Source organism: Vanellus vanellus (assembly GCF_965231255.1).
Source record: "Vanellus vanellus genome assembly, chromosome: 7".
Classification (NCBI taxonomy): Eukaryota; Metazoa; Chordata; class Aves; order Charadriiformes; family Charadriidae; genus Vanellus; species Vanellus vanellus.
In genome coordinates, this window is record NC_138912.1 from 1,307,173 (window position 1) to 1,323,309 (window position 16,137).

General features: G+C 49.4%; 1 protein-coding gene across 1 annotated transcript in view; it reads left to right on the plus strand.

The window, feature by feature from the left end:
• TCERG1L (transcription elongation regulator 1 like) overlaps positions 1-16,137 on the plus strand; it is a gene marked incomplete at both ends in the record, with an annotated part of 100,635 nt that overhangs the window by 11,726 nt on the left and 72,772 nt on the right. The window contains one exon of the mRNA XM_082486561.1: positions 1,985-2,164. Coding sequence (XP_082342687.1) covers positions 1,985-2,164 — 180 coding nt within the window. The remainder of the gene's footprint in view (positions 1-1,984; positions 2,165-16,137) is intronic.

Here is a 16,137-nt window from a genome sequence, read left to right on the forward strand (position 1 = left end):
AGCAGGGTCCTTTCCAAAAAGCACTGACCCGCTCCTACCCCAATGCCACCTGAGAGCAGAACAGCACTTGGCAGGGCCACCTCCCCCCAGCCCAGGGTGCTCCCAGCCCCGTCCAACCCGGCCTTGAACCCCTCCAGGGATGGGGCAGCCACAGCTCCTCGGGGCACCCTGCACCGGGGTCTCACCGCCCACACAGCGAAATTTTTTTGCTAATACCTCATCTCAGTCTCCCCACTTCCAGTTTGAAGTCGTTCCGCCTCGTCCCATCACTCCATGCCCCTGTAAAAAGTCTCTCCCCAGCTCTCCTGGAGCCCCTTTAGGCACTGGAAGGGGCTCTGAGGTCTCCCCAGAGCCTTCTCTTCTCCAGGCTGAACGCCCCCACCTCTCCCAGCCTGTCCTCCCAGCAGAGGGGCTCCAGCCCTCCCAGCATCTCCGGGGCCTCCTCTGGCCCTGTTCCAACAGCTCCGTGTCCTTCTTATGTTGGGGACTCCAGAACTGGAGGCAGTATTACAGGTGAGGTCTCACGAGAGTGGAGTAGAGGGGCAGAATCCCCTCCTTTGACCTGCTGGCCACACTTCTGCTGATGCAGCCCAGGGTACGGTTGGCCTTCAGGGCTGCGATCGCCCACTGCCGGCTCATGTTGAGCTTCTCGTCAGTCAGCACCCCCAGGGCCTTCTCCTCAGGGCTGCTCTCCCGCCATTCCCCACCCAGCCCTGATTTGTGCTTGGGATTGCCCCGACCCAGATGTAGGACCCTGCACTTGGCCTTGTTGAACTGCTGAGGTTGGCTTGGGCCCACCTGTCCAGGTCCCTCTGGATGGCATATGCCCTGAACTGGGCTTGCTGGTCTGCGGTGGGCTGTGCCACCCTCGGCGCCCCCATGGCCACTCTTACCGTGGCCACGAGCCCTACCCCGGCTTTCCTCGCAGGGCCCCACGCTGGGGGAGACCTCCTGCAAACTCACCGAACGCCTCAAGTGAGGAGTTGGAGTGAATAGGGATTTTTTTTTTTTTTTTTTTTTTTTTTTTTTGTGCAGAGCTGCAGTTGGCTCTTACTGCCTGAAGGATTTCCACATGAACCAAAAACATTTGCTAAATGACATAATAAGCTAATGATTGCTTAATTTTTGAATACATAGCTCAGTTGTAGAGGGAGTAACAGCTGGTGTTTGTCAAATTAGGTTCTCTCCTTAAGATTTTTTACTCCTCGTTTTCTTGTTTATTTAACATATTTAGCCAAGATTGAGCTCTGAAGGTCTTCCCCCTGAGCTTGTTAGACTTAAAGGTAATTGTTACAGAGTCTAAAGCGCTTCTGAGCCTGGATTTGGGGGGCTTCTGAGCTCCCAGGTGAAACCGTTTGAAGTTTCCTGCAGGGTGTGTTTTTAAGATGATGGGACCTAAAACTTGTAAAACTCGGGTATTTTCACACATGTTACAGGGCAGGAGCAGCAACGTTGCATGGCGAATAGAGGAAATAACCAAAACATTCAGGTTTGAAATCAGGCAACTTCTCTTTAGGAAAAGTCAGAATAAGGGTGGTTGTGCGTCGATATGAAGCTGGGGGAGCTGAAGAAAGTGCCAACCGATCTGTTCAAATATTTGGCTTTTTTATTGAGGGTTTTCATTTGAATTTAATAACTCTGCACAGTTTATATATGACTCGCTACTGTCTTGTCCCTCTGGGCTATAATGGTATGTTCACATATATGGGGTTTTAATATCTAAAAACGCACCAACCAGAAACTGGAACTTTAAGAGCAACGATTAGGAAAGGGGCTTTGAGAGTACTTAGAAAATATATTATACAATATATTTGGAATCCAGCGTCTCGCTCATGCGGCCGTGCAAGCGGTGGAGGCTGGCGGGGAGATGTTGCAGACTTTTGTTCCATCTTGTGTCGCAATTCCAAAGGCTGAAAACATCATCCTCCATAAAGCTGCTCGTTTCCCATTAAAAACGAAATCTGTTTATGTCACCCTTCCACAGGTGGTTGCCAGAATAGCCTTAAACCCGTGGGTGGCAGTCAGACCCTGGCGTTGGCCACCGCCGCGATGGTGTCGGTGGAGCCCGAAGCCCCGCAGGGACCGTCGGTGCCGAGCGTCCAGCCCTGCCACGTGCTCACCTTCTCCCCTATCAAAATTCCAGTCTTGGCATCGCCTTTTCCAGGTAAGGTCGCTCCTGGTGACACTAATGAGCAGCTTTTTATATTGACTTTGCAACAGAGAGAGGCTTCTGAGCGCCAGTGTTGCTGTCGGTGAGCTTTGGTAAATCGAATGTTCAGGGGATGTAGGTGGCACTACTTTAATCCAGAATTAAAGTTATTTTTTATGGCGCTGCTTAGAAGCGTGCTCTGAAATTGCGTGTTAAAAGTGAGCTCAAAACTCCACCCCCGTGTGCGGTGTGTACGTGGCCGTGGGGTTTGCGGGCACTCCGTGAACTGAGCCGCGTCCTCTCCTCTCGGTGCCTTCTGTGACAAAACGGGGCCGTAACGCCACCGAGGCTTTGCAGCAGCTCCTCAGGTTGGCGGCGTGGGAGCTGAAAACTATGTTTGATGTACAGTAACATTTAGTTAAGACTTAAGTAGATTGTTGGGGTGTTTAATTATAAAATATGCTGAAAGAAGGCAGCTGTGGTTTTGTATGTTTTCTGATAGGTTTGGATGTGGTTGTGTACTGGAAAAAAATGCTGTTTCCTTAGCGTGGCTTTGTGTAACGACTTTCTGAATATGTTGGCTGCGGACGTACTATGGCACCTCCGACTCGTGCCGGAAGTCTGACTGATCCAACGTCTTTTGGGGTGGTTTTTGAAACGGTTTGTACTTTGAATGCTCAAGGCTATATTTAGAGAAGTTATCTACCAATTACGTTAAAAATTTAAATGAGGGTGCATTTTCCATCTTTTTGGTACTTGAAGTGTAACACAGCAAGGCACAGCGAGATTGAATTTCGCAGAAGGGACGCGGTTGTGATTTTCGGCGTTCAGATGACATCTTTTGATGAGCAATGTATGTCGGTAATTATCGTTCCTGGTGAGCAGCCATTGGAATCCCCCGGATAAACGCCTGCCAAGGGTGTGGGGCGGTGGGGTTGTATTTCGGGGGTCTGAAGAGCAAAACGGCCCCTGGGAATAGAGGTACGAGTCCTTCAGGCTTTGTCGAGAAAGGACGGCGCCGAGGCGGGAGCGGGAGCGCGTGGCGGCCGTAGGGCAGGGGCTGGGGGGTTCCCCGCGGGGTGGCGTTTGGCCCACAGAAACCATTTTGCCTGTTTGTGAGTGAGCCTCTGAGGGGGCAATCCAAAGAAAGGGGGGGGGGGGGAAATAATCGCTCTTTATCTGCGCTGAAAAGCGGAGTTAACGTGCCAGATGGGCTCTTCCCTGCACAGAGGTGCGTGGGCGATCGGGGCCGGAGGCGGCGCGGGACACTGGGGGTGCGCTCTGCGGGGACGGGGACGGGGGGGGGGCGTTAGATGCGATGGGACGTGGTGGCACCGGGGCGCCCCGCCGCTTGGCTAACCGGCCCAGCTCTGCCACGGCCAGCGCGGCAGGCCGCGATGATTGCTTTCCTTTGCAACGAGCGTAAGATGGGCTATCAAATGTCACGCGTTGAGTGCCTGAGCAATCATCCCGTTATCAATCGTTCACAGTAAACCACGCGCTTCTGGGTGTTTTCTCCTACAGAATATATAGTAGCTTTTTAGAAAGGAAAGCTTGAAAGTGCCCGGTCCGTGTACAAGAAACTGGAGATGCGGCCAACCGTTTTTCTCTGCTAATCGCCATCTCTGGAGGGAAGGCGGCTGCCTTCGCGGAGGCTGACATAGAGCGCTTTTGTGAAATTCCTTTTTATTGTGCTGGCGGAGAAGGGGACTCGGAGGCGTTGGGTTTGGATGATCTTTGTCCGCACCGGCTTGACGAGGAGCATCCCCCGTGGTGCTGGGTTGGAGAGGGAGCCTTTGGGTGCCCCTGAGGCAGCTCAGCGGCCGGGCTGGCATCCCTGCCCGTGATGCTTTGCCTTAATTTGCAGGAAGAAAACACTCAGCTGGCCGAAGGCGGCTCTCTGCTGTCAGAAATAAACGTCTCTATTGCCATATAAGTTAACGGCTGGGAAAGGGTGACGAAGGCGCAATCTAGCCTACAGGCAATCCCGAGCGTGGAGCGCGCTTTATAACCCTGTCGGCCCCTCGGTTGAAAACATCCCCGCACTGGCGTTTGTTAAAGATAACTTATTGTTTTCAAAGAGAAATAACATCTTGGAGAGAGCGTAATCTGCGGACCCCGGGGGCAGCTGCGTTTTTTGTGATCCATGTGCGATTGACAAAGTAACGTGGTAATTAATGAACTTTCCACGTTCTCCTTGTCCAGAGTTTATGCGAGGCAATATTCGTAGAGTAGGAATGAACTCGGGGAACAAAAGGTTAAATTATTTCCAACTTAGATCTACATGTCTGTTGGTGCCTGTAAGGCTGAACGTTGCGTGCGTAGTTATACACTGTTAATTGGTTATACTGGAGATGGGTATCATGATACTACCTTGTGCAGTACTGTGCTTCTAATCACAGCGGTTTGTCCAATCAATGATCTTGTAATTGAATATTTACTTTTAAGGAGGCCTTTTAATATGATTAGTTCTGCAGCCTTACCGTTGGGCTGCGCTACTTGCTGCCAGCCTAATTAGTGAACTGGGTGAATTGGTAAGAAATGGGAAGTTTGTGAGATGGGGCGGTGCGGCGCGGCAGCGGGCGCTGGCCGGGGCAGGATCCAAGCACCGGCGCTTTTCCAGCCTCCCAGCGGGAATTTCTTGGAGTTTCCTTGCAGCACATCACCAGGTCCCGCGAGTTAAGGAGAACTGGTAGTATGCAGAACACGGTGATAATCTTGAGTTCATTTTACTACAATTTATTTTCCATTTTGTAGGAGAAAATCAGAAGTAGAGCTGTAGCAGAGAAGAGGACATTTGGGGAATACGGCACCTTGCGCAGCCTTTCCCGGCGCGGGATGCTGCGAGGGGTCCCGCTGGGTCTCTGGCCCTGGGGGGGGCAGAGGAGGGTGGGACGCGCCGGTCGGGAGGTGGCACCGCTTTGCTGTGCCCGTGGCTCTGCGATGGGAGAAGCTCCCGTAGTCAGATTTGCCTTTGGGTATTAGTTTGGCACCATGCTGATCTCGGAAACGTTTAGTGATGAAATAAATTTATGGAAAAGAAGAAACATAAACCACCCTTGCATTTAAGGGGGAGGAAACTATTTGTCTCTACGTGAAGTGGTCTGTGACCTGCTGGAGGGCTCGGGCGGCGTGTTACAGTGTAATGCAGAACGAAAATACGAGCAAGGCTCTGACCGCCGGCGAGCAGTCACAAAAAAAAAAAAGACCCAGAGAAGCACAACCTTTTGTCACCCTCAGAAGTTCACGCTCAGGTGTTTGTATACCGCCCGGTTTTAGTTTAAGGACTCAGCGCCTCTGTACTGAGGCTAAATGCCCGCTCAGAGCGCAGCGTCCCTCTCTGACCTGCCCTTATCAAAATCAGCCGTCCCGGGGGCAGTGGGCTGGAAATGTTCCTGTTTTCCCACCGTGAGGCGTTTCCTTTGGCCCGAGAGCCCACGTAGGCACAGACCCTCCTGGTATAGGACATGAATTTTCTGCTTTTAATGCTGCTGGAGTTGAGATTTAAACGGTTAATAACTATTAAAAATCACAGAATGGTTTAGGTTGGAAGGGACCTTGAAGACCATCCAATCCCCCCCCCCCCCCTGCCCCGGGCAGGGCCACCTCCCCCCAGCCCAGGGTGCTCCCAGCCCCGTCCAACCTGGCCTTGAACCCCTCCAGGGATGGGGCAGCCACAGCTCCTCGGGGCACCCTGCGCCAGGGGCTCACCGCCCCCACAGGCAACAATTTCTTCCTCAGATCTCATCTAAATCTCCCCTCTTCCAGTTTAAAACCATTTCCCCCTCGTCCTATGGCTCCCCTCCCTGATCCAGAGTCCCCCCCCAGCTCTCCTGAAGCCCCTTTAGGCACTGGAAGGGGCTCTGAGGTCTCCCCGGAGCCTTCTCTTCTCCAGGCTGAACCCCCCCAACTCTCTCAGAAACCCAACTGAAATTCAGTATGATGTGGTCATTTGAATAAATTGGTATTACTAATCCTTGTCTTGGTTGAAATTGGGGTTGAAATGGAATACCACCGTCGTTCTCCTGTTGTGTTAGGGTTTGTTTACTGCTTACACAATTGACAACAGTCCTTTTTGGTCTATAAAATATGGTTTCTGCCATTGCCTGGCTTCGGAGCTGTGTAAACGTGTTGTGCAGTTTGCGTAAGAGTTCCGTTGCTGCTGAAGTAACGTGCGAGAAGTGAGGAGCCAGAGCGATATTACAGAAAAAGTTGGGGAAAATAAATAAATAAATAAAAAAGCCCTAAAAATTAATATAGAACACAAAGTCATAGGTCTGATGGAACTGCGGCCGCCGCCGGCGCTGGCTGCTCAGCTGTGCCCCAGGGGGATGCAGTGGGAGGTCTCGGGGGCCCCGGGCTTCTGTTTCCAGTAGCTGGAAGGAAGCGTTTTCCTTCTGCTCTCTGCTTTTCTAGGCAGCTATGGTTTGGTTAGGCATTTCTCATTTTGTTGTTTCTTTTAAAAAGTAAAAAGCAAAAAAAAAAAAAGGCAAGTGGTGTGGAAATACCTGGGGAAAATCACAGAACTCTGTTCTGGAGAGCGGCTCAATATTTTTGTAGGAATGTGGTATTTGATGTTTTTGCAGATGAAAACTGATGCTCCGTAGACTTGACTTCCAAATTTTCAGCCATTCCCGTCTCAAAACTGCTGATCCCAGACAATTCCAGACAAGTCCCGTGGCAGTCAGGTTTGTGATATAGGTGTAAGGTATTTGTCCCATTGCTGGATACATTCTTCTGTTCTCCCTCCAAAAGAATGTAGAATTCTGTCTTAATTCATTGTAGTATTTTCCCACAAACTCCGAGCATGCTACATTATTGACCAGCAGGTCAAAGGAGGTGATTCTGCCCCTCTACTCCACTCTCGTGAGGCCCCACCTGGAGTACTGCCTCCAGCGCTGAAGTCCCCAACATAAGAAGGACATGGACCTGCTGGAGCGTGTCCAGAGGAGAGCCACGAGGATGACCCAAGCACTGGAGCGCCTCTCTTATGAGGAGAGGCTGAAAGAGTTGGGGCTGTTCAGCCTGGAGAGGAGAAGGCTCCGGGGAGATCTTATTGCGGCCTTCCAGTACCCAAAGGGGGCCTCCAGGAGAGCTGGGGAGGGACTTTTTACTGGGGCATGTAGTGATAGGAGGAGGGGGAATGGCTTTAAACTGGAAGAGGGCAGGTTCAGATTGAACATTAGGAAGAAGTTTTTCACTCTGAGGGTGGTGCGGCACTGGCCCAGGTTGCCCAGAGAGGCTGTTGAGGCCCCATCCCTGGAGGTGTTCAAGGCCAGGCTGGAGGTGGCCTTGGGCAACCTGGGCTGGGGGGAGGTGTCCCTCCCTATGGCAGGGGGTTGGAACTCGATGATCTTCAGGGTCCTTTCCCACCTAAACCATTCTATGATTCTATGATTATGCCATTTGTGTTTACAAAAGTCCTTATTTTCCCTGATATTTTTTTTAAACAAGAAGTTTAATGTTTTAATTTTCCTTCATGTTTGTCTTCTTTTGTTGAGGTTGATTTGGCTTAACAGGGTGTCTGGTATCACTCCCTTTCGGTGAGCCCTGCTTCTGCCACGCTAAAACGCCCCTTGGACAACTGGGCCAGAGCAGTATTTTGAGGTTTAAGCTGGTAAAAAATAAGATGGCGGAAGTAAGAAATTGCAGATAAAATGCTGATTCAGCCGTCTTCTAATGAGAAACACCCTGGATGTTATAACTATATGTCATACTATAAATCATCTGAAGAGCGGCTGAAGGAGCTGGGACTGCTTAGTTTGAGGAGGAGGAGGCTGAGGGGAGACCGCATCACTCTACAACTATTTGAAAGGACACTGTAGAGAGGTTGGTGCTGGTCTCTTCTCACAGGTAATTAATGACAGAACAAGAGGGAATGGCTTCAGGCTCCACCAGGGCAGATTTAGACTGAGCATTAGGAAAGAATTTTTCACAGAAAGAGTGGTGGGGCATTGGAATAGACTGCCCGGGGAGGTGGTTGAGTCCCCACCCCTGGATGTGTTTAAGAGACGTTTGGACGTGGTGTTGGGGGATGTGGTGTAGGGGAGAACTTTGTAGAGTAGGGTAGATGGTTGGACTCGATGATCCCAGGGGTCTCTTCCAACCTAGACAATTCTATGATTCTATGAACTATACTTCCTTCTGAAAGTGGGTAGAGCTGTATTTATTAGGGACTCCTGCAATGATAAAATGAATTCTTTGGCACTGCTTTCACTTTCTTTCGACCACTGTGGAGCCTCTGGCGGTGGTTTCGAGGGCAGTCGGTGCTGTGGGCAGCCTTCGCTCCTGGAGAGAGGGATGTTCCAGATGGTGGAACTTTGGGAATATGAACAGTTACGTGGAGTAATTCAGGTATTGGTGATCTAAAACGCTTTACCCTGCAATTATCATCTGGCAGCTTCGGGAGGGTAGGATGCAGTCATTTTCCCTTACATTTTATCTATGATGACTTGAGACGAGCCCCAACCAAGCTGGAGGTACAGTATCCATCCTCTTGGCTAAACAAACGTGAAAATGTTGGCAGCTGAGTCATTCCCGAGCTGTGCGCTGAAACACCCTTTTGTATCTCGTGCAGCCACGTGAACGCTCTCTTCAATGGGCTTCAATCCTTAGAGTCTGGTGGAAAAAAATACCAAATTTTCAATACTAGCAAACACCCTTATCCCTGGCGGGAAAAAAAAATCATCCTTAAGCAGAGGGCAGCCAGCTGGGCGGACCTGACGTTGGTACGTGGCACTGTGACTTTCAGGATGCAACTTTTGCTTTCTGACAGTTTTCCACCCCAAAAAGTGTCAGACCTTTTTTGTTAAGTGATCCTTTTGCTCATCCTTTTTCTAGAGGACCTCGTGATTTAAGTTAAATTGTTCACAAGCAGCAAGTGTGTTATAAGCAACACTTCTTTGAAAAAAAAAATTGCGTTTCTTTGAATAACTCCGATTTCTATCAGTTGGGATTAAGAGAGGGTGCAAAAGCTGATACGCGACAGCAGTAGGGAGAGATTCGAAGTGGAGTGGAGCCTGGAGGTCATTGGCGACGCGGGACGGGCCCGGCCATGGTCCAGCGCAGAGCATTGCCTCCATCCCTTCCCCAGCCCGGGGATGCTGTTTGGTTCTCCCTCAATATGGGGTTTGTTCCAGCGGTCCCCGCTGGGGACGGCCTCGTCTCGGGGATCACGCGTGGAACATTCACCCGAATAAACCTCGGGTAGGTGGGGATGGAGCCGTTCGGAACCCCGGGCAGTGGGAAAGCTCAGTATGTCTGTGCCTTCTGCTGAACACGGGGTCGACTGTTTTCACACCCGTGAGTTGAAATGGAAGACGTTCCAGCAATGGTATTGGAGCTCCGTTTTGGGTTATTTGTTCCTTTTTTTCCTTCTTTTTTTCATCCACTGGTGGTTCTGCTCATACGTGTGCCAGGCAAAATGTTCCCTTAAATATTTAATGTCAGCCTTGCTGTTAACTTGGGGGTTTGTGCCAGATTTAACATAAAGACAAAATAGAAGCTCGTGGAGATGCAGCTACGCAGTGATCTGGGCTGCATCTTTGGGCTTATTTCCTCTGCTGGTAAAGAAAAAACTTAATTTTCCAGCATTATCAAGCCAAGTCTTTGAAGAGTCCTCTTATCTTAAAAAAAAAATAAAAATGCAATAAACTTTGGGAATATAAACAGTTATGTGGAGTAATTCAGGTATTGGTTATGTAGTAATCTCGAATACCACTTTTATGGCTGCTGTATTAAGAATTGGGGTATTTATTTTCTTAGTTTCACATATGACTTCCTAATTATTCAAGTGAAAAAGGTAAGATATGAGTCTGTGGTTATGGACTCTGTAAATTAGCAGTGAGTACAAATATTAAAAAAGGCACCATCTGCCATATAAACCATTTGCCACCTGTTCCCTTGCTTTCAGAATTATTTAATGGCTTACATTTAATGTTTTAGCCTGCCACAGAACAGCTGGGAAGTGACTAAGTATTTTTCCTATCAGTACCTTAACGGCCAAGCGGCGTTCTATGTTAAAAACAGCTCTTAATGCCGGCGTCTCTCTCCGTGCGCTGTCCCGTGGCTGTCAGCTTGCTTCATTAGCGCGTTCTGCTGATAGAAAACACGTTTTCATAACAACAATCACTCAATTATTTTTAGGGTGGTTTTTGGAAGAAGCAGCTTCTCCCCTGCACAAACCCAAGCGACGGCTGTCGCGCAGCGGCCCCGGCCCGTGGGGGGAAGGCGGTGGGAGCCCAGAGGCGTTTTGGGAAACCCTTAAGCTCAGCCTGACGTCTTCCCCCCCTTTCCCCCCCCCAGTTCCTCAGTGCCGTCCCGGGTGAGGCCGACGGCGGGCGGCGAGGTGAAATTTGTCTGCGAGAAACGTTATTCCCGGGAAAAGGGATTTGAGAAACGGAGGAGTGAGGTCAGACATCGCGAGCACCTCCCAGTTAGCTGGAGGTTTGTCCCGCTGGTCTCCTCCCAGCGGCCGGCGGGGGGGGCCGGGGTGGTCCGGCAGGCCTGGCTGGGGGGAGCTGCGCGGGGTCTCCACAGTGGCGGGGTCGGCGTCCCCCTCCCGGCTGCGCTTGTCCGGCCTCCACGGAAGCTGCGAACACTTTGCTTTCTTGACAAGGTTAATGCAAAAATGTAATTCAGTGAGTAAAGACTTGGAGAGGTTGTGCCGCTCTGGGCGTGGGGGTGTTTCTCCCTGCGCCGCCCGTCCGGGTGCGCTCCGCGGCGCTGCCTCCGCACCTACTCCTTCCCATCGCCGGGAGCCTTCACCCAGTGGGGCCTTTCCTCGTGCGTTTCTTAAATAAGACAGTCTAGCCGTTACGTGTAGCGGGATTCCTAGATGTTAGGTGAGCAAGAAATAATGATTTTGGAAAACGAAACGAGCAATTCCGAATTTTCCAAGCGGCGATGTGATGTTCCCTGCTGAGGAGGCGCTCCTTCCCCACCCTGGGCGTCCCGCGTGCCTGGCGGTAAAACAGGCTTGACTCTGGATACTGAGTAGTTCTAACGAGCTTGTTGTAAATGGTCTGCCCGGCTTTAATGCTGTGTAACGAAGCAAGCAAATGAATGTTTATAGTTATTAAAGTGATAACTTCCTACTCGAGCTAATATTCAGCGTAAAATTACTTTGCTGTTTCCTATCTGTGTTGGCACGTGCAAGGCGGGCATGCAGGTACGGGCGGTTTCTGAGCTAAAATAATGCCAGAGTTCACACTTAAATGGGTATCAGTTTTCTTCCACTGTTGGGCAGTAAACCTCTGCTGGAAACTGCAGGTGCTCAGCTGCCCAGTTGAGACTCTCTAAGAAACGGGATGGTCGTTCCTAAGATGGTTCTTACTGTTTGTGTGAAAATTCAGCCATTGCTTTGGGCTACGGGGGCGAACGTACTGCGTGCGGAGGAGAGGCAGAGTGTTACCAGGCAGAACTCTTTGATATTGCAAATTTTCTTACACCATCCACATTGAAAAACAAAGTCAATCTTGGAGCATTTATTGGTGCAAATATGTGGATTGACTAAAGTGGCTGTATGGGTCATCACGCACCGTCTATACAAACAGGCGGTGATTTCTGAGGCATTAAGAAGATGTCTGTCTGAGCCCATCTTATGAATCTGTAGGAAAAGGCATCTCTAATCCTCCTTTTCCTGCAATATCGTTGACGTGACTAACTAGAAGTAGAAGGGAAGATCTTCTGGTGGGATAAAAATACACTTGCAGAGGGAATGTACTGCTGTGGTAGTTCGTCTGATCTCCTGCGAGAATCCTACGGCCGAGCTGGTATCAGCTACAAATTAGCCCTACTTCATTTACACCGTGTTCTTGGGTAAACAGCTATTTTCTCTGGTGGGAACCAGAAGAAACTGGTTCAGTGTCTTGAATGTAATACCAAGATATTGACAATAGCAAAAACTTAATTCAGTATTTTATATAGTAGTTAGAAAAGACAAACAACCCAAATCTTTCCATTCATGCCCAACTGTTTGCTTGGTAAATGTCATGAAAGTCAGACTAAATTTACCGTATGTTTAACTGCTTGTTAAAACAAGTAGTAGGTTTTTTCCCCTCTAAAAATGCCAGTGCACTGCTGTAGAGAGAGTTTAAATCAGATTTCACGTGTTAGTAATAGCATTTACACCGGTAAAATACCTGCGGGGTGGTTTTCCCCATTCAAGAGAGGAGCGAGCGGCGCAGACCCAGGCAGTTATTGCTGCTTGGAAGACTAATACTGATATAGCAGTTAGCAATTTTCCCTGCAGAAAGCACAGGCGCTTGGAGGAACGTTGTCTGAATTGGTCACGTTTTGCTCTTCCCGCAGCAGGACGGGCCTCCTGCGCTGTGGTGGGCCACGGTGCTGCCAGCCCCCCTTGCCCTGGCACACCGAGAGGCGGCTAAAAGCACACTACATACCGCTTTTCTTCCTCTTTTTAGGCTTTAGAATCATATAATCATAGAATCGTTTTGGTTGGAAGAGACCTTTAAGGTCATTGAGTCCAACTGTTGACCCAACACTGCCAAGTCCACCTCCAAACCGTGTCCCTCAGCGCCACGTCTGCACATCTTTTAAATCCCTCCAGGGATGGTGATTCCATCGCTGCCCTGGACAGCCTGTGCCAGTGCTGGAATTGTTCCAGCGCTTTGTGATTATTTGATCAGCCTCATAACGTTTTAACCTCAGTCTTGGGAGCGTTGAAGTCCTGCCTTGGTGGAACACAGATGCCCTAACTCTAAATCTCACGCCCGAGGTGATGGGTTGCAACGGGAGCGGGACTGGGGGGATCTCTGCAGGTCTCTCTTGCTGCTTTATGGGCTGAATTCCTCCCACTGTGGCAAATGGGACCACTGGGGGTCCATAGGGGAGAGGTCACCTTTTCCGTACGGCTCCGGAGCTGCCCGCCGGCCCACCAGCGCCCTGAAGCGTGATCCCCGGGCTGGGGCAGCTCCGTGTGTCGGGGGGGTTCCCACCCTTCCTCAAACATCTCAGTTCAGATCAGTTCAGCCCTTCCTCGTGACCTACAAGAGACACCGTTTCACCCCCTGGAAGACTTTTCAATAAGGGATTCTCCTACTTCGTGTTTTTTCAGTTGCAAACTCGGATTTGTAGCTTAAAGCAGAGTCTTAGCTAAACTTGATATATTGTAAGTAAGTGGAGCAGAAGTCTTAGAAGAAAAAAGCAAATTGACTGAAACGAAGAAATAGGTCTTGCAAGGAAAACGGAATCGTTTCGAGAACAGAGCCGTTAGGTTGCCCCCCTCCAGGAGAAGATGAACGGGCGGGAATTGCTGTTTGCGATCGTGAGTTTTAAATCAGAGCTGAAGGAACACACTGTTTTGGTGGCTGCTGTTGTTGCTTCCTTAAATTTATTTATGCAATTAAACCATTAGGAACTTTGCATGCGTTGCCCAGGCTGAATACGGTTACGATGTAATGTTGCTGCAATGCAAAATAATTCAAGGTACGATGGTGCAAACCTGTTTTTTCTGAACTGCTTATTGGTGCCCACCAGAAATACTGTGGCAATTTTGAGACTGGTACAAAGGAGCAAATTTTGCTAAAGTCCATGTAAAAGGTGGACAGATTCAACAGGAGTGACGTTACTTTGTGTGCGTTTCTCTTGCACTAGAGAAAATTGTAAGTGCATTATCAGCGAGAAATGTGCGCTTTTAAAAAAAAAATATTTTTCATAATACATTCACTGACTTTATTTCTCAGATTTTTTTTTATCTTATTGGATATTGTAAAATGAAGGAGTAGTGTGGTTTCAACCAACACGTTCTCAGTGTTTGACCTGAATTTGTGGTACTGAATCAGGTCATTATGTTGGTCATGGTTGGAAGTGGTCAACATGGATTTACCAAGGGTAGATCGTGCTTGACCAATCTGATAGCTTTCTATGATGTTATAACTGGTTGGCTGGATGAGGGGAGAGTCGTGGATGTCATCTACCTTGACTTTAGCAAGGCTTTTGACACTGTCTCCCATGACATCCTCATTAGGAAGCTGAGGAAGTATGGGCTAGATGAGGTGACAGTGAGGTGGATTGAGAGTTGGCTGCGGGGCAGAACTCAGAGGGTTGTGATCAGCGGTACAGAGTCTAGTTGGAGGCCTGTAACCAGTGGGGTCCCCCAGGGGTCAATACTCGGTCCAATTTTGTTTAATATATTCATTAATGACCTGGATGAGGGGACGGAGTGTATCCTCAGAAAGTTTGCTGATGATACCAAACTGGGTGGGGTGGCTGACACCCCAGAGGGCCGTGCTGCCATCCAGCGTGCCCTGGACAGGCTGGAGAGCTGGGCAGAGAAGAACCTAATGAGGTTCAACAAAAGCAAGTGCAAGGTCCTGCAGCTGGGGAGGAAGAACGCTGGGCACCAGTATAGGTTAGGGGCGGACCTGCTGGGAAGTAGCTCAGAGGAGAAGGATCTGGGGGTTGTGGTAGACAGTAAATTATCCATGGCCCAGCAATGTGCCCTTGTTGCCAAAAAGGCCAATGGAATCCTGGGCTGCATAGGGAAGAGTGTGGCCAGTAGGTCGAGGGAGGTCATTCTCCCCCTCTACTCTGCACTGGTGAGGCCACAACTGGAATACTGTGTCCAGTTTGGGGCTCCCTAGTTCAAGAGGGACAGGGAACTGCTGGAGCGAGTCCAGCGAAGGGCAACTAAGATGACTGAGGGGTTGGAGCATCTCCCTTATGAGGAAAGGCTGAGAGCGCTGGGACTCTTTAGCCTGGAGAAGAGAGGGCTGAGGGGAGACCTTATTATGGCGTACCAGTATCTAAAGGGGGGGCTGAAGGAGGATGGAGCCAGGCTCTTTTCAGTGGTTCCCAGTGACAGGACGAGGGGTAACGGGCACAAGTTGGAACACAGGAAGTTCCGTTCAAATACACGGAAACACTTCTTTACGGTTCAGGTGACAGAGCACCGGCACAGGCTGCCCAGGGAGGGGGGGAGTCCCCTTCTCTGGAGGTTTTCAAGACCCGCCTGGATGCAGCCCTGAGTAATGTGCTCCGGGCAATCCTGCTTTGGCAGGGGAGTGGGGCTGGATGGTCTCTAGAGGTCCCTTCCAACTCTGAAAACTCCGTGATTCTGTGATTCTGTTGTGTAAACTTACTGCAAAACCAGCGTGTGGTGGAGGAAGAAATTCTGTGGTCTCAGTGGATTGATCCCTTCTTGTAGAATGTGCATCTGCAGAATCTTGAACCTTCTGGTAGAAAATTCTCAATATGATGTGTTAGACAAAAAAATGATTTCACAGCATTCCCTGAAATAGAATGGGTTCTCGAAAAGCGAAGAACTTGGTAATTTTCTCCTAACAGTTTGTTCAATGTCATCATGAACCGAGTAAACCCTGTGCCACAAAAGCGTCCTTCAGATAATTTAAGAATGCCATTAAATTTAATATTGGAAATTAAAAATAATATAGCAATACTGGTTTGGAAAATTATTTTAAGGAAACCCCAATGTAGATATAGATTTCAAGGAACCGTAGCGGTTAGGTGCTCTTGCCCGTGAGCAGCTCGGAGCAGGTGGGGGGTCTGCAGGGCTGAGACCTCAGGGTGGCTCCCTGCCAGCCCTGCTGCCGGTGGCTTTGGTCCTCCAGCCCCAGGGACACGCGGGTGGCTGGCACGCTCCGAGGGGGTGCACGGGCAGCGGGGGGGATGCTATTGTCAGTATTTTAATTTATCCAGTAAAACTGCTGTGGCCGTTCAACCTCTTGGGTGATGGGAAACAAATTTATAGCAATTTCCATGGTACTCATGGTACTTTTAGCCAGTTATGGTTAGGAGTCAATGGGTGTTTTCTGGTTGACTTCCCGTGTTTCTCAATCAGTCCCCACCATATAAGTGTAAATAAATTTAATGAGGTAAAATGAGTCTTAGTTCGTTGGCCAGAATATAAATAAGGAAAATTAATTAAATTCCACAATTTTAAGTGTGCCATAGCTGCTTCCCAAGAGTCGCTAAATAGAACTTCATTGATTTTTTATTTTTTTTTT